This window comes from Euphorbia lathyris, chromosome 5 (assembly GCF_963576675.1).
Source record: "Euphorbia lathyris chromosome 5, ddEupLath1.1, whole genome shotgun sequence".
NCBI lineage: Eukaryota > Viridiplantae > Streptophyta > Magnoliopsida > Malpighiales > Euphorbiaceae > Euphorbia > Euphorbia lathyris.
Window position 1 is genome coordinate 51,743,133 of NC_088914.1, and position 19,043 is coordinate 51,762,175.

Below are 19,043 nucleotides of genomic sequence, written 5' to 3' on the forward strand. Positions count from 1 at the left end.
GCAAAATCGTAAACTGCGAAGTGAACGGGTAAATGCTGATATGTACGAAATGGTAAAATGTTACTTAAAATACACAACTATCCTATACAAAGTAATTTTGGGATGTAAAATTAATAAAATACTTACATGAAGAGTTTGGATCTTGGATTGATGTATGAAATTGAATGAAGAAGAGAGAAAGATAAAAGGAAGAGGAAAAAGAAATGGTTAAGTGTTATATATATATGAAGGGCATTTTGGAAAATTCATATTAAAATAGTCTAGATATATTTTTTTTATGGGAAAAATAGTCTAGATATATAATGGATGGTGTAATGAGTCTAAATATGTAAATGGATCTCCGAATTTGGCCAATTTTATAATTTACCCTAATTTTTATTCATATTAAGATTATAAAAACCATTTAATTCTAACGTTAAAACTTTTTATATTTCTTATATATATTTAGGAATGACAATGGGTACTGTACCCGCGGGTACCCGACACTATCCGGCGCAAATGGAACTACATGTACCCTGTATAAAAGGGTATGGGACGGGTATGAGATCAAAATCATTACCCGTTAAGGTAATTAGATGGGTATAGGAATACCCCCCAGGGTACCCGGTACCCGTCATAACTCGTTTATATATTGAAAAATATTATTGTGTTTTAGATGTAAGATTTGATATTTGAACTTCAACCTTTGTTATTCAACCATTAAGTAATACCACTAAACTACTTTGTTCTTATTAATGTTCAATTTGTTCAATTTTTAGATGGATGATTTATTAAATTTATACTTTATTAAATTTGTAATATTTTCTGTTTTATTTATTGATTCTTAACGGGTAAGGATAGCTGCGAATTAAATGAGACGGATATGAGATGCGAAAATATTCTTGTTAGGGTAATGGGACATGTACGGATAATTAAAAAATAAACGGGTAGGGATTTGAAATTGACACTATCCGTGGGTACTCTACCCGTTGCTATCCCAATAATATATTATAGTTTTTATATGTTTAAAATGTATAAAGTATTATTATATAATAACTTTAAAATATTTAATTTCTGATTCAACTCCCCATAACCATTTGCATTCTAGTCTGATTTGTTTACCAGTATAGATATGAATATATGATATTCAGTTTAGTTGAGGGTGAATAGTGAAGTAAAGTACATTAAGGCATGTTGTAACAAAATAAAGCATATTAGGGTATGGATAATGGACCGTAAAATCAAAATATGTATGTAAAAAATGTTTGAGAGAAATGGAGGGGTTGCATTAATAAATGGAATTTCCCTGGAAATGGTTTAATGGGGGGTTGAAATTCTCAAGTCAAATACAGAGAACCAAGTGAAGCCTTTTTCATGGTTTTGAAAACATTGGTTTAGACATGCATTTTATCACAAACAAACAGAACAAATGGAAGCTTTTCTAATTTAAATATTTATAACTCTACAATACGATATTCAAGACTAATGAAGCCACAAACTCGGGAGCTGATGAACAGAATACAGTGATAACTTTATGATTCAAAAGCATTTCAAATGCAGATATCCAAACAATATTTTATTCTCCTAAAGTACCTAACGAATTCATTCACGAATTTTCGGAACCTCTACATTTCCTCATTTGTAAAGTTGCAGAAATATCACTATATATTTACAATGACCAGAAAATTTCATTATAGCATGGTTGCAAACCACCAATGCACCGGGAATGAAGCATCTACATAGAAAGAAAAAAAAAAAGTATGCAATGTTCTAGCTAGCTTCCAACAAATAATTAATCCTTTCTGCAGCAGGGCTTTACCCTACAACACAGATTCAAATCCGTAGAGAAATGAATTACCTTTTCCTTAATGTGCTTGCGCGGCGAACCAGATCCTAATCTAGATGACCATGCAGCATACAGCACTTCGCCAACCGAGTTTGAGAAATCATTATTGCTTAGGTCCAATAACTGCAACCGATTTGCCAGGCTGATAGCAATCGAAAGCTCCTGAAACTGTCCCTCTAAAGACGAATTCTTATCATATGAGCTTGTGCAGCAATCATCATACTCAAGACCAGCTTCTTCCATTGTCAGGTTATCTTCACTATCAGCTACTTCAAGCTGATTACTGTTAACAGCACATAAAACCTGCTGACTCGTGTCAGTTTCTTTTGAAGAAGATCTGCATGTGCTGTTATCTGCACTCGTTTTCGCTGTGGAGTTATAATGGGTTGAATATTTATTATCCATGTTGATATTGTAGGCTAGATGGAGCTCTTCCAAATGCTCATTCTCTACATAAACAAATAAAGATATATAAACAAATAAACACACATGTTAGGGGCAGATACCAAGGATTAAATTTGAAAAACCTGATAGTGCCTTGATCACTTGAACAATTCCAGCGAGCTCCAACTGACATTTGTTAAGGACCAAAACTTTCAGACAACATTGCGGATTTCTAAGCAAAGTCGCAATTGCACCCATTCCCTGTTTTCACCTCTTGTCAAGTTCATTCTATTATCACAACTTGAAAATGCTAACTAGTACAATAAGATCACAAAAGGAAATAATACAATACACAAGCAAATTTAAGAGTTCATATCAGAAGATATTTTATTTCTTGTAAATCACATCTTCCCAAATGATTATGCGAAGTCTCTTACTTTGCAAGGATTGGAGGATAATCTATCATGTGCATCTACTTGAGAAAATTTTGCAGATTCAAAGAGGGTGTGCAGATTATTGAAAACATTAGAGAATCCCAAGTGGACCCCATCTATATTTCAAAGCTACATAATTAACCTAAGTAAACATATTGGACGTTGATTAGATGTTTAATACAGTAGGTGACTGTTCCTTTTCAAATAGAGGAGATTAAGATGTACAATTTGGAACCTTAGGAACCTTAGCTGATTTAAAGCTAATGAGCAGCAAGTTACTTAAAGCTAATGAGGTCAAGCTCATTTGTCAACCAAACAAGCCTAAAATGCATATGCGTACTGCACTGCAATAAACATAAGCATGCTTAGCCTGCTAAGGATGCTGTGGGCCTGTGACAGCTAGATGGCTGCTAGTAGGGTCTATATGTTTGTTTAATTGTAGGAGTAGTTTAGGAATAACCTTGTATATATATGTGTGTATTGTTCTTAAGTAAATTATATTATGTACTCTTAGATTACATGGTATCCCATGTATCTCGTCCTATTTACATGGTTTTCTACACGCACCTTTGAGAAAGGGAGTATATTCCTAATTTATTATACAAAACATACAGACACATATTAGTGCAGTCCAGAAAAAAAGGAATCAAGCCTACATGCAAGTAGTTCAAATTAATGATTGAGATTCCATACTAAGTTTGCTTGGGATATTACTAAGTAAATTAATCTTTTAGAGAGTATGAGAGACATTTGTTTTAATAAATTAGCTGTGGGTTTTATTTTGTAATTTCTGGCTTTGTTGCAACAGAAACTGAGATACAGGAGTCCTTAAGTTCATGCTCAAACCTATGGCCTTCATTGGTTTCAAAAGATGTCATTCCCTTCTAGTTTTAATTTAGGAACCTGAATTCTTAGAGGATTAGTAATTTAGTATTAGTTTGAGTCAAATTCAAGGTCTACAAATACATTTGTCCACAATTACCATGCTTCTACACTTTTTCTTTTAATTAAAACAACAATTCTAGCAGTTATGCCAGCTGCAGATTGTGTAATGCAATTCAGCACCTGTTGCTATCTGCTACAGCCCAGGAACTTATGTGCTAGATAGAAATAAAATAACCAGGCAACCATGCCAACTGTTGCAATCAAAGTGTGATAAGTAACTTGAAGAACAAACCTCTTCCCGAATAGGATTGCCTTCAAGGTTCAGCTCAAGCATGCTGGAAACCAGATTATCATTATTATTAAGTTTCTGAATATATGTGGCTGTGAGTCCACAATATGACAGGTCAAGCTTCACAGACTCTTTAGACTGACTGAACAATGATTCAGTTAATTGAACAGCTCCATCCTAAATTTACAACATCAAATTTCAAATACCAGTGATTAGAAAAATAATTAAGGTGCACTAGAAGCTTAATACAATATCGAAATTAACTTACATTTCCGATGCCAGTGCTTCCAAGCATTAGTCGTGACAAGCATGACCTTTCAGCAAGTTGGCAAAGGCTATCAATAACAAGCCTGTTTATCTTTATACCATTGAGGTTCAGCTCTGTAAAACTATGAAGAAACAAACTTTAGAGTTAAAATTCCCATAAAGGGCGGCCCGGTCGCACTACGCGTCCCCGCTGAGCGAGGGTCCGGGGAGGGGTCCCACCACAAGGGTGTACTAGGGGCAAGCCTTCCCCTGCGACTTTAGAGTTAAAATTCCCATAAAGTAAACAAAAAGATCAAATGAAGAAATCATTTAGAGAAGATCAAGTTTGTAACTGAAAACCTTTCCAAAGAAGCAAGTTTGGTTAATAGATGAATGATAGCATTTCCAGATATAGGGTTATTATATCCTGACAAAGTCAAAAATCATTAGGTAATACTTACCAATAAAGTCAAGATTTTCAGAAACTTAATAGCTATTTCCAAGTTTACCTATAGACAGTTGTGCCAAAACTGAGCCGGAAGTTACTGCATCAGCAATCTTTTGAATTGTTCTTGACGTGATAGAACATTGCTCTATGTTCAAACTATAAAGAGCTAAATACAAAGAGAGCATTGATAAGAGAAAAAATAAATATGAAGGAAACCAAATGCTAGAATTCAAACGCAATAATATATCAATTCAAAATTAATAAAGGGAATTTCAAAAGCCCTTGACCAATCCCAAAACTCCAATATAGATATTTGTCACACAATAAGTCAGAGTAATAAATGTAAGCATGTCTAAGGCTCTTATGACAGCTAGATGGCTGCTAGTAGGGTCTTTATGTGTGCTTAATTATAGGAGTAATTCAGAGAGAACCTTGTATATATATCTGTAATGATCTTTAGTTTAATATATTCATGTAGGCCCTTAATCTACATGGTATCCCATGGATTTCTCTATATTTTCATGGTCCATAACATGGTATTAGAGCCTTGTTTCGGCTTCTTTTTGGGTTTCTGGATTGAGATTCTAAAATTTGTTTTCTGCTTTGTGAGATAAATTTTTGGGTTTCTGGGTTTGTATTTTTGGGCTGTTTCTTTCAGCATTACTGTCTGCCTTGTGAGCATACTATTTGGCCCTAGGGTTCCAAGTCTCTGTTCTTCTTCCGCCGCCGTCGCCTCCCTGTTTCCGACCTGTCTGCCCGGTTAGTTTTCCGGTGAATTTCTTCTTTGTGTTTGACGTTGCTGGCAGCCTCTTGTCAGTGATGTTTCAACTGGGTTATGCTTCTCCATTTCCAATGAGGATTGTTGTTCTGCTGTAATCTCTCCGTCTACCTTTTGCTTGTCTGATTTGTTCTTTTAGGTTGCATCTCCTGGATTGTATTTTATATTCTAAAGTATCTCGAGTGTATTGTCTTTAAGATTATGTTATCAGAATCTACAGCAAGCTGAGCATGATTAAAACCCATGCTTCAGCTTGAGGGGGAGGGGGAGGGGGAGGTTTACACAATAAGTCAATGTAATAAATGTAAGCATTTCTAAGGTTGCTATGACAGTTAGATGGCTCCTAGTAGGGTCTCTATGTTTGCTTAATTATAGGAGTAATTCAGGGAGAACCTTGTCTACATATCTGTACTGACCTTGAGTTGATATATTCATGTATGTAGGCTCTTAATCTACATGGTATCCCATGGATTTCTCTATATTTTCATGGTTTAGAACAATATGGAATAGTGACAGGCATTTAATTAAATTGTTTTAGCTTGCATTTAACTGATTGAGGAGCTCGAATATTGCTTTACCTCTACACTTTTCCAATATGGTTGAAAGGTAGGATCCACATGCATCAGTAAGACGATTTCCAGAGATATTAAGCACTTCTAGTCGAGCAAAGAGTACAGGACATTCACAAATCTGAACATTAGGAAATTCTAAGTCATTAAGAGAAATGAAATTTGGATCATTAAAAACGGTATAACTTAACATCAGTATCAGAAAAAATAAATACATAGAAATACACATATGATGACAAAAGACATCAGCATACTTCTTTCATCTGAGAACATTTTTCAAGTGCTTTTTAAATCATGAACTGTCTTGCTCTTAATTGCATTAAGAATACATTAAAACTTAACACAGTCAACACTGTTTTAATTGTAGAGTTACATCTTTGTTGAAACCATTTGCAGGAAACTGGTAGATCTAGTTAAGCTAGATTATTTGCATGAATAACACAATAATTCTCCCCAATGGAGGATAACGGGAAAATAATGAAAAAGAAGGGAGATCAAAGGGGGCTAGATTCACTCAAAGAATTAATACTTGAGCAAATACAAGCAAATTTAATAGTCTAATAAATAGCAAGCTACAGAATGACAAGCAATTTTGAAGCTTTAACAATGAATGAAAATAGTTGAAGCACAGATGTTAAACCTGAAACAAGGCAGTTGGACCAAACCTATTGCAATGCAAATCCAAAGTTAAATCACCATATGTTTGGCCTGATATAAAAAACTTTTGAAGTTTCTCCATTGTTCCATTTCCTGTCAGAGAATAACCAAATAAACAGCTATTAATGACCAATTTTGAGAAAAATTCAGACGACCATTTCTTTTGAAAATTAAAAAGGAAAACAAAAGAAAATAGCTACCTTCTAAGAAGAATTTAAAGGAAATAAAGCAATGAATCTTGTACTTCAAAAAAATTGTGAAATTTAAATTAGGGATCATGTCAGATGCCATTACGGCATTACCTAATAAATTATGAGACAAATCAAGCAAGGCAACAGTTTTGTGTGTATGCAAGGCATTCAACAGCGGAGTTATAGATATATCTTGCAAGTCACATTCAGATGCAACTAATTCATCCTCAACCTGCAAAGTAGCAGTAATGAAAAACTATCTGAATTAGTTAACTGTCATCTATGAAACCAAAACTATCCTACACATATTGAATATGCAGTAGTACCTCTGAAATATATAATCTTTTAAGCAACTTCATATTGGATATCTCCGACAACTCTTCACAGAAGTCTATGTACAGTTTCATCAGGCGCTTTTGAACCCATCCTGTTAGTCAAGAAAAAAAAAATTGCCAAATGATAAAAAATGTATATTGGGAACAAACTTAAAGTAAAAGAGCAAAATGGAAAAGGAACAAGAAACTTACTGTTATCCACAAAAATTAGCATGTAAGAATCCACCAATTCTTTGCTTGTTTCAAATTAGTTCAGCAATTTTAGCATTATATCATTTACCGCATTTGGTAATTAGCAGGTTATGAGGAGGGAGAGAGAGGGAGAGAGAGAGAGAGAGAGAGAGAGCACTATGCAAAGATGAGCCAACATGGAGGAATTAACTTCCTAATTGTTATTTATCATTTAGGTTGTATCTAACAGTCTAACACATACTCTTTCTAAAGTCAAGTATTTCAACAGTGATAATGCTTCGTTGGCCAAAATTATGTGAATACACATAGAGACAACTTGAGATGCCTCACCCAGAAACCAACTACGTCAAAAATAACATTTGTTTATTCTTCAACACCCATGACATAAACTATCATAATAGCAGATCTCAGAAAATATGTTTCATCTTTTCAAATCGGTATTTTTCTTTATCATAAAAAAGAGGCTCTAACTGATGGACTGAAATAAGTAAATAAACAAATAAACAAGGAAGAATATCTATACAACAGTATACTCTATACACAGTAATTAAGAGTCAAGTACTAAGTACATAAACATAAAACAAAGATGGAGCCTTGGAGATGTCACAGCTTCCGGAAATGAAAAGGGAATTGTAAGACTTACCACTAATGGAAACTTCAATCAGGATATTTCCTACATCATTCACAAGAACATCAAATGCTTCCAGAGGCTCCAGAACTTTTCCATCATATTTTATATGCTGAATGATGGGCAAGAGACCTAACAAGAAAGACCAATGCAATGCATACTATAAAATGATGTAGAAAGAAAATGAGAGGATATAGAACGAAAAGATAATAGCATCCTGAAACAGGCAGAAAAGCAAGTTCTGGCTGATCAAGCTTCCAATGATCGCTTTATGACTTTTATTGCCCAAAAAACTAAGCTTGGTGTGCAAAGCAAAGCCTTGGATGCACTAATATTAGGACTTGCACATGTGCATAAGCTAAACTATGTTTGACATGCACAACTGTTGAAAACTTCAATTAGCATTTAAAGGCATTTGTTACTGACCATGAGAGCTACAGCAGTCCACACTTTGTTCAATACACCTCAAAATTGGCTTCATTGGAACATCAATCATTATAAAAATTTGTTTAAGATTTTTTGACACACATGCCTTACATTCATGATCTTGGTGCCAAATCCATTTAGAGCCCATGGAAACAAAAGCATTATCTGTTTCCTAATTGATTCTGAATCTCAGAGGATTGCAAGTCAAGATTGGAAGGCACTGCTGATCGTGCAAAGACAAGAAAAAGAATCTGTTGCAAATTCTTTTGTGCTTTGTCTACAAATGCACAAGTTTCTTTGCAGAATTAAAAAAAGTAGCTGTTGCATAAGAATCTTAGCATGAGATTAACTGGAAACCAAAAAGGTCGTAAAATCCAATAGTTAGACTAACCCTTTGCTCTCTTGTCAGCAGGAATATGCAAGAAATATAAACAAGCTAGTTCGACCTTCATAGACTCCATGCTTGTTTCATCAACAGCCAAAAATGAGCCTCCTTCAATGTCTATCTGGACATCATCAATTCTGCACCCAATGCATCGCTGCAATACATACAAGAGCTCAAAGCTTAACAATATTTGCCAAAAGAAATAAAATATGAACAGGTAATTTGAATCACTTTCTGCAACAAGACAATACTATCTAGAAAGATGACAAGGAGTTTTCACATATCAAGGAGCTTGGGTTGCAAACAGAAGTATTTAGGTGCGGAGTAGGTCAAGTGCAACAGAATATGGCGCCAAGTTGCCAACCATAATTCATGATCCATGACAACTGTAAATTACCATTCCTAGATAATAAAAATTCCAATAAATCAGATTTATTTTTCTTACTAATATGTGGTGTGTTTAGATAAATTCACCACCCACTAAATTTTCATGTCAAAAGTTTTATGGAAATTACGCATGAAAGTTATCAACCTATTCTCACATCAGTTTGACACCTACACTGAAGTAGTTCATGAATGCTGCTAAGAAAACTTGCTTCAAATTCAATTAAAAAACTATGGAGCGCCTGTCATTGATTTAAGTCATAGATATATGGTGGCAGTTGTAATAGTGGGCAGAAATTGGGCCGTCACAGCAATAGCGTATCATTATTTTTTTTATACAAATATCATTAGTAATGGATATCAAACAAGTAAAATTCCATTGTTGCTAAAGTCAAAAAAAGAAAAAAAGAGCTAACTAATGAACATAAACACATTAAGTAAGGACGCTGGATCCATGATTTGTATCAATTGTTAGGATTTAAGTTTCGTGTGCATTAAATTGAAATAATTATGCACTATGTACATTATCTAGCATCAACTTTTAATTTGATGTCAAGTTTCAATAGTATGCATAAGATCAACTCCAAGAAATTTTGTAAAAGAAACAACTACGACACCATATCTTCCCCAAAAAGCCCTTAATAAACTATGATTTACACAGATTTTTTTTCCTAAGAATGCAAAAAATCATGTAAAACTTTTATATAATAAAAGTTCTGAAACCACTAAAATGAAGCTTGAAAATGGTATAAAAAAATTACTCCCTCCATTCTTAAATAAGCGTCATTTTAGAATTTTCACACAAATTAAGAAACACAATTAATATGCACTTAAATTAATAAATTTATATGGATTAACTAAATAAAAATTCTCTCTCCTATAATGATTGGAGAAAAAACTTTGAAAGCTTAAAAAACACATAAATCAAAACAAAATTTAAATGCTTAGACCAAAAAACTATAGTAAATTTTATTGAAAAACGAAAACGACACTTAAAAAAGAACAAAAACAATTATCTAAAACGACACTTATTTGAGAATAGAGGGAGTATATAATAAGAGTTTTGAAACCAATAAAATGAAGCCTGAAATTGGTGGTTTGATTAGTGAAGGAAATACAAGGGAAGCACAATTTTTGGGCTTGGCAACAAAACCTTATTACATAAGGGCCATTACTAATATGAGACCACTGCAATTGCAATTATTTTACTAATAACAGCTGATTGATGGTTATTAGCATTATATGATTGCCATTACCAATAACTATATTTATAACACTAATTATAATTAGGTAATTCCCAGTTCCTTGCTAATACTATTAGAAATAGGCCTTAAAAATCATTAAAATACAACTATGGTCACAAAACAAATATAAGATTTCTTGGAAACTTGGTGGCAGTTATTTGAAACTATCATTGCAGTATGTCACAACTCACAAGCTAAATCTTTCTGTGTGAATGTTAAATTCAATAAAAAGCTATTTAACAAAAGTTGAGTAAACTTCCTATTGAACAAGTTGAGTAAAGTTCGGAAGTGTGACTCAGTATTGATTCTATTGAACAAGAGTACATTAAATAGCCAATGAATCTATAAAGTACGTTTTATTAACATCCTGATCACTTTAGGTCGAATTTGAATTTCAAGTTTTGGTCCTTGCCTTTTAGAGAAATCAAGTAAAGATGTTATTTGTGCTAGATGAGTTCATATAGGAAAAAAGAAAGCAGATTATCTGTGGTTGCATACGTAGGAAACAAGTCGAGATCTCCATTGCAGCCAAAAGAACCAATTTTGTCATTTGAAATGTATATTAGGCCTTTTTTTTTTTGTAGTGTCAATCTTCGGCGGCTGTTGCCATTTAATATGATAGTAAAATCCAGTAAGTATAAAAATTAGCTGCTCAAAGAGTCAACAACAAGATGAATGCATAAGCACATATCAGTAATGGACTTATCTATGCAAGTAAAATAAATTTAGAACTCACTTTGTGGTTGCTAGAAAAATCATACAATTTGAGATGGGCACCAGTGTACTTAATCTTTGTTCTTGTGGAGATGTCAATATCATGCTTAGAACCACTAGTTGCAGCTTCATCAGCACTTAAAGATCTAGAAACGTTTTCAGTTGGAATCACCACTTTACGAGATTTATGTGAGCCACAGCTTTCCTCAATATTCAGAGGAATGCAGGAGCTGGACACACACTTGGACTCTATCCTTGAGAAATCCTACCAAACCGAAAGCGTAAAGCACATCAGCAGTTAGGTCCATATTTACAATTAGAAGAGCTCACATATATCACTGGATCCAGACAATAATATACCTCAAATTTGTACGAAGAACTAGAAGCATAGTTTTTCTTCTTAACTGCAGCCATTTGAAAAATTATCTCAGTAAAAAACAATAGAACTATAGAACTCAAATAGGTTAAAAATGACGCCTACATGCATCAGAAGTAGCAATATGCTGCGGCACTGAGCATCTACGAGTCAATCCTTCAAAACAGTTCTCATCATTCATTTCACCTTCATCATCTGAAAGGATTACACGAACACGTTTACGCCCAACAATTGTCTGTTGATTACTAGCTTTAGACAAACATTTTGGAGAAGCTTCAGTGGACTTGGTAGAAGTATTGCAACTTTCTGTGTAAGTTGTTTGCTTTTGTGATGAATGTTTATGGGAGTGGAGAAATGAAATCAAAGGCACATCATCATTCAACTCTTCAACACCATTTGCATGTTTTGAATTTGTAGAACTGGATTTACTGGTCTCTGGTGAGTAGGATTCATTAGGTCTAGCATCCGATAGATGACCATCTCCATCTGTATCAGTCTCAGAGCAGTAATCCCGTGCCAAATTTACTGTTTCAAGCTCCTGTCTTTTTGACCGCTTCAAATTGCTAATTTCACGCTGTAACCTCCTATAAAAGAGAACCTTATTTTTAGCAATATAATTTGTTTACGCCAATAATAAAGTTCTTTTAAACAACTAAAATCTGAATTTCTTTCAGAAAAAACTCAAATTCGAACAATCAACTAAACCCGGTGCTTTTTGAAAAATTCAAATGTCGACTATCAATATAAGTGTACCTGGCCTCTTCAACATTATCAAATCTTATCATGTAGCTGTAATGCATGTTCTCTAGAGCTGAAAGCTGAATTGAAGGAAGATTAGCTTCAACTGCAATCCTGCACAATAGAACAAACATCAAACATTAAGTATACTTCTAAAAACAAATGCAGAGAGGTAATTAAGTAAAAAAATATATTCAATTTGAATTAAATATTCCAAATTGATCTTCTAAAGAAGATAGAATCGAGTTCCTGTTTTTCTAGGATGCAATACTTTGCAAAACTATGGCACTTCAGATAACCTGGAGATTGTTTAATCTTCAGAAGCATAAGAAAAGTCTTTTCACAACCAAATTTTATTATAATAACCAGATCGTCTGTGGAAAATTGAAAACGGCACTGATATGAATCGTAACAGATAACTTATTACAGCTCATAAATAAAGGAGAAACAAAAAATTGAAAAAGAATTAACTGCTGCCACATCCTAGGTCATGATGAATAATATGTTGAGCCAACTTGAGGCTTTGCATTGAGTATACTAGATAAGGCAACTAAAGTCGCAGAAATACAATTTTTGCAACCGACTTCATCCATTTTGATATTGTGACAAAGGAGGGAACATAGCTTCCGAAAAGGAACTGGCAAACAAAAAGCAGCCAAAGCAGACTCAAAATGTATGAGACAGAGGAAAGATGAATTCATGTATGCAAAGGCATGCATACTTAAGATTGCGGGTCACGATAACAGATTCTTAGGAACTCGTAGAATATTAATTGGTGACAGGCAGAACTTATAGATTTTTAACTGTAAAACCTACCTCATAAACAGCAGTATCCAATGTGGCAGTTAACACCTGGAGATAAATTTTAGTTCCCAATGGATAAAAACTAAACTATTCGGTGAGCCACTTCTCATTCCAAATATCTACCATGAACTTCTAGTTCCAATATATGTGTAAAAGAAACATTGACCAAAAAACTCAAACTCGCAGATGGCAGAGCAAAACAGGATTTTATTTTTCATAGTAAATCCACTGAGTAGCCTTCATGTGCAGATAACTATAAGTTGTTATGCCCATGGGATCTAGTTATGGGACGGTGATAATATTCAATTGCTGTTCTTCCTTAGAACCTATTATGATTAGAAACAATGGCTCATTTACAGAAAACCCACCGTTCTCTTGATAATATTTCACCAAAATCTTTTGTCTGCCTGTTAACATTTATTGAATAAATAATAGATAAAGGCAACTGCTCTAGGACTTGTAAAATTCTTATAACTTTGCTTCATGCAGTTAACATGAATGCCAGTAAGTGTTATTGCATTAGAAACTGTTAATGTTATAAATGTGAATAGTTGTAACATTTCTCTACTGTTTCTACAAGAACAAACTTAGGGGCTATGACCACATAGGAAGACAAGTCAAACCACATCCAAGCAGTCTTCTTGTGGCGTATCATTTATACACTTGTAAGGGCTGTTGGTGCATAACACAACCCACTTCTATCTCAGGCTAAATTACTGCATAATTCAAATCAATTGAGAAAAGAAAAATCTAATATGTGAAAAGTAATTATATAAACTAAAAGGCAAAGCTTGTATTCGAGAGACAGAAGAAAAAGTTATAATGTTCCATTATCTAATAAAAGTAACATTCTGCAAGTAATCAGAATGCAAAAATAACTACCTATAGCTCTCTTTAAATGCATTTAGTGCTTCCATCCATTTTCCATCACAGTCCAGAACATCACCAATGTTGTTTTTAGCTAATGCTTGACCCTGAAATAAATATAAAGCAAAACTAAGAATGTTGAACATCAAAATTCAACACGTCTATGTACTGCAAATTGACCACCAAGTGTAGCATCATCTCTAAATCTAATGTTGCTAATATGTACAGGCTCCTTGATTCTAGTTCTTCAACAAGAATACTAAGGAAAAGTTTTTGAGGAAAAGAAGTATAGTAAAAAGCAATGAACTTACCTCCAAGTTGCCAATTGCTCGAAATGTCTCCCATCCTTTTTCCACCCATTTTAGTGCTTTATCAAAGTTTCTAAGCTTGAGATATGACTCTCCAAGAACCAGAAATGAATCACCCAACTTTTCCTTGTCACACAGGTTTTTTGCTATTCTCTTCTTACACTTTGCATACTTACAATGCTATAAAAAAGTGCACTGTTTTAGCGTGTAAACATTGTGATTATGCATAGCAACATCAATAAATTCTAAAGACCTGACAAATAGTTCAAAAAACAAGAAGTATGCATGTCTATCATTTGCAAACACCTAAATGACCTTGCTTTGTTAATTATGAAATTATCATGTTTTCCAATTGAATGTTATTTCTAAGACAGTAACTATGATGAACAGAACAACACAGCCTTAATATTTACTATATCTCAAAATACCTTGCCAAAAAGAAATGAGTGGAGTGCAGTTACAGATGTGATCATGCTATGCCATATTTGGTGTAACATAATGGAATACAGAAAAATCACTTAATGGAAGTCCAAAACTCCACATGACCAAAAAAGTAAAATCTGCATCTTCAAATAAAGTTAAAGATCAGTCAGTCCTTTGCTCTTGCCAAATTTAGCCTGTTCGCAAGTTAAAAATATAGTAGCAACTTTATCCAACCAGTCAAAGATTGAACAAAAAGAATATTCTTTTTATCCAGTCATTAACTTTGTATTTTTCATTCTCTCTTTCCCCGATCCCTTTACCTTTAGCCCACGTTTGCAAATGTTATGATTTCTCTTAAATTTCTAGACTTCTTGGTAATACTAATAATTGTTGAATGATGCATGGTTCCAAGAATAGGTTTCACAATTCAACTTCTCTACCTAATTACTTGGTTAGGTTTCTTAGGTAGAGGTAAACATTTCTTTTAGTTAATTCTCCATTAATCCTACAACACAATCTAAACGCTTATTTAATGATCCCTATTTGATAAACACGATTCACCGCCATCCTAGCCTATAGTGTCTTAGCTCATGTCTGAGCTAATACACAGAGGCATAATGGGATGGGTCGAAATATGAACTTCTGTTCATCGAATTAGGTTTATTAACTCAAGAATAAAAGATGAAGGAAGATGGAACTTGAAATTAGATAAACTGAATTTGATTAATAAAAAGGTGAGAAACAATTAATTAAATGTCAAGTTACTAAATTGATAACGGAATGAAAACAGTAAATATACTGAAATATAAAAGACAGAAAATAAAACTAAACTAAGACTATGCTACACTAATGATAAATCTAAGATAATTCAACCCCTTTGATCTTCGGGACAATTTTTAAGATTTTTCAATTTTTCAAGCCAAAGTCTCATTTGATTTACATTAAGCTATTTTATTGTAATTTTTCAGAAGAGAGAAGGAACAAGGACAATGAACAACAACGGGGAAAGATGGTGGGACAACAGAAGAAGAATGTATAATAATTATTACTCCCTCCATCCCCTTTTAGAAATCATTTTAGGGAGTTTCACACAAATTAAGAAATACAACTAATTTAAAGTCAAATTACAAATCTAACCTTAATTAATGCCTTAAACATTGGTTGAAAAAAATGTGGAACTCTCTCTCTCCCTCTCATTCCCTTCTCTCTCTAAATTCACCAATAAAGTCTCTATAATTCAAAAAAATGTCATTATTGAAAGTTGGAAACCAAAATAAGTAATTAATATTTGAAGAATGATTAGCCATTAATGAAACAATAAAGAGAAGGGTAAAAATGGGAAAAAGACTCCAAAATTCCCTTGACATTCTAAATGACACTTATTTTGGAAAAAAATCAATTTCTAGAATGACTTATAAAGTGGAATTAAGGGCGTAGTTATTATCAATGAAATATAATTACTTCATCTAATGTTGTCGTGTGACTGAGAGGTCACGGGTTCGAGTCTTAGAAGCGGCCTCTTGCCAAAAAATTGACAAGGAAAGGCTTGCCCCCAGTACATCCTTGTGGTGGGACACCTCCCCGGACCCTCGCTTAAGCGGGGAAGCGTACTGCACCGGGCCGCCCTTTAGTTCCAGTTATAACTAAGGGAAAGTATAAAACTGCAAATTTGCATAAGGTTTGAATTTTCACACGATGAATGCTCTTCATAAAAAAAGATGATATAGTCATTTATTCAATTACATTCCATTGCATTTAATTTCCTTTACCAAAAACATCCTATATTTAGAAGTTTTACTGAGATAGGACACTTCGCAGCCACTCAATATCATGAAAGCAAGTAAAAAGAGGAATGCACACAGAAATTTTACCTGATCCCATGCAAAAATCATGCTTGATTTCTCAATGAGACGATCCAGCGATTCAAGCTGATGTACCAAAATTTTCCGCTCATGCGGTTTGCCTATTGCATTCTCCACATTCCTTGTTAACTTCTTAAAGTTCTGCTCTTCTTTCTTCAATTCCTCCATAACCTCGACTGCTTGTTTTACAGTTCCAATATTTTGGTGAATTTGCCTGGCCAAAGCATCCTCATCTTCCATGGACTTTGCTAAACTCAGTGCCCTCTGATAGCAACAGATTGCCTTGTCATACTTTTGAATCCTATAGTGCAACTCACCAAGATTGATGAAGCCTTTTGCCTCCCCTTGGCAATGCCCAATTTTCTTACAAATTGCGATATCCTTCTTAATGTGCTCACAAGCTTCATCCCATGCTCTCATCTCCAGGTAAACAGTTCCAAGATTGTGATGAAGCCTGCTGCGGCCATCATCATTTTCATTTACCTCCTCTTCATCACAAATTTCTAGTCCTTTTGTGAGAATTTTCTCAGCTTCTCCAAAATTGTCAAGATCCATCTCAAGCATCCCAATATTATTATGTGCGTCTATGTATTCTTTAAGAAAAGAGGATTTATTTGTTGGTGGATTTTCCTTCAGAATTCGAGCAAGCTCCATGGCTGACTTGAAATACTTTATTGCATTTCTAACTGAACTATGGTCATCTTCAGATTTCAAAAAAATCTCATGGTATGTGCGACCCAGCTGTGTGTTGGCTCTTTGCTGCTCAATAATGTCATTGGCATCTTTAGCAAGTTCCAAATGCTTTTTCTGCAGTAATATATCATAGAAAGAAAAATCTCAATCTCTGAAATGTATTAGAACATGACAGATTCTCCAAAACCTGTGCTTTCAGCTACAGCATTACACATGCAGGTCTAAAAAGGCAATGACGTGATGGAGCCAAAAAGGTCCAATGCACAGGAAAAGTTTTGGCCTTGGCATTTTCAGAGATCAAGACACAACAGAGGGATGAAAAAATCGAGACAACTTCCTATATCACTTTAGCCCATTTTCTCAGCAACTATCAAATTGTAGTGGCCATGAATTTTTTTCTTGTTTCAAGTATAGACCAAAACTCATTACATTATTTGAAACTCCCCCTTTCTGAACAGAAACTAACCAACCAAGCAAAACCCTATTGTTTCTCATTTTCTTCCTTCTCTTATTCCCCCTCGTTAAAATGCACCTACATCATGAAATTTCCAATCCACTTGTCTGAATATATGTGCTTATAATTTCTAGATCAACTTAGGAGGAAGTTCATATCAAAAAACAAAAAACTATCAAGTACTAAAATATAAACAGCGTAGACTATTAAGTATTGCAACTCGTTCCCGTAAGTCCAATCAAAATTCATCTGATAAAGTACAGCACAAAAAAGAAAAAAAGAAATCAATACATATGTCGTCGAACTCACCTGATAAGTCAACGCATTCTTAAAGTCGAGGAGGCGGAGATAGACGTCGCCAAGAGACTGGCAAGTGGCCAACAACTGCTTCTCAGGTAAGTACTTGACTGAAACATCATAATCAATCCGCAACCACTTGAGTGCGTTTACATACTCTCCTCTATTCTTCAGTATGTCCCCTATCACATTCGCCCACCGAGCTTCCTCCTCCCGGTTCCCCACTTCCTCCGCTATCCTGTAAGCTCGCTTCGCCGCAGTTAATTGCCCGTCGTCTTTAGTCATCGCTATCTACAACCGTGAATTTGAGAATCTAGGGCTTATAGATCATTTGGGACACTTGAAAAATTAAATCCAAATAACAAATTGTATGTGCCAAAAAAAAGGAAATTTCCCGCCAAAAGTCTATCAGTGCTGGAAGCTTATGGATTCAGATTAGGGATGGCAACGGGTATAAAAGGGTATGGGATCAAAATCATTACCCCGTTAGTGTAATGGGACGGATATGGGAAGACCCTAAGGTACCCGGTATCCGTTATAATTTTTTTATATATTAAAAAATAGTGGGCTGCTATTTACCGCAATATGAATTTCCACCTACCGCCGTATTTTGACAATTATACCCTTCTCATAATTTAAACTTAAAAAATCAAAAATCTCAAATCTTCTCTAACTTTTTGGTTTTTCAAAAAACCCGATCTAAAACAACATGCCGCCAAAGCCAGGAGCGGGTAAAGGCTTCATGAAATCTCCGGTGAGTTTTTTTTTTTAAATTATTCAAAAATCACGAGTTTCGCCTCCGAATCGGAGGCGAAACCCGGATGAATTTGGTCTAAACGGACCCTATGTGCTGTTTCCGCCAAGGGTGGAATGGACGAACTGTCCATTCCACCTTAGGAGGAAACGGCACCGCCGTTCGTTCCTTCTTTAGGTGGAACGAACGGCGCCGTCGTTCCACAGTACGGTGGAACGAACGGCGCAATCGTTCCACCGTACCGTGGAACGACGGATGTGCTCGTTCCGCCTTACGGCGGAACGAAAGGCGCTACCGTTCCGCCGTAAGGCGGAACGAACGGCGCTTCCGTTCCGCCGTAAGGCGGAACGGTACGCAGTGACCGTTCCGCCTTACGGCGAAAAGGAGTGCCGCAACCGTTCAGCCCACTGTCCGGACGGTTGCGGCGCTCCATTTAGGCCAAATTAGGCTCGA

General features: G+C 34.9%; 1 protein-coding gene across 1 annotated transcript; it reads right to left on the reverse strand.

The window, feature by feature from the left end:
* Positions 1-1,530: 1,530 nt before the first annotated feature.
* Positions 1,531-18,238, reverse strand: LOC136230040 (protein TONSOKU). Its single transcript, XM_066018974.1, has 20 exons — positions 17,849-18,238; positions 16,402-17,199; positions 14,111-14,287; positions 13,815-13,906; positions 12,144-12,242; positions 11,496-11,974; positions 11,375-11,418; positions 11,037-11,279; positions 8,679-8,826; positions 7,877-7,993; positions 7,033-7,133; positions 6,818-6,938; positions 6,499-6,608; positions 5,868-5,979; positions 4,573-4,677; positions 4,424-4,490; positions 4,086-4,206; positions 3,821-3,994; positions 2,353-2,470; positions 1,531-2,274 (listed from the first exon to the last, which is right to left on the reverse strand). The coding sequence occupies exons 1-20, from the start codon at positions 18,119-18,121 to the stop codon at positions 1,772-1,774; spliced, it is 4,002 nt and encodes a 1,333-aa protein (XP_065875046.1). The 5' UTR covers positions 18,122-18,238; the 3' UTR covers positions 1,531-1,771.
* Between the last annotated feature and the right edge of the window lie 805 nt (positions 18,239-19,043).

What these genes read in the sequence shown, in the direction of transcription:
- LOC136230040 (XM_066018974.1), bottom strand. Translation starts at nt 18,121, where the DNA reads ATGACTAAAGACGACGGGCAATTAACTGCGGCGAAGCGAGCTTACAGG. An exon ending in AGAATGCGTTGACTTATCAG is followed by an intron (nt 17,200 to 17,848) that starts GTGAGTTCGACG and finishes ATATTACTGCAG; the next exon opens with AAAAAGCATTTGGAACTTGC. An exon ending in AAAGATTATATATTTCAGAG is followed by an intron (nt 6,939 to 7,032) that starts GTACTACTGCAT and finishes GCTACTTTGCAG; the next exon opens with GTTGAGGATGAATTAGTTGC.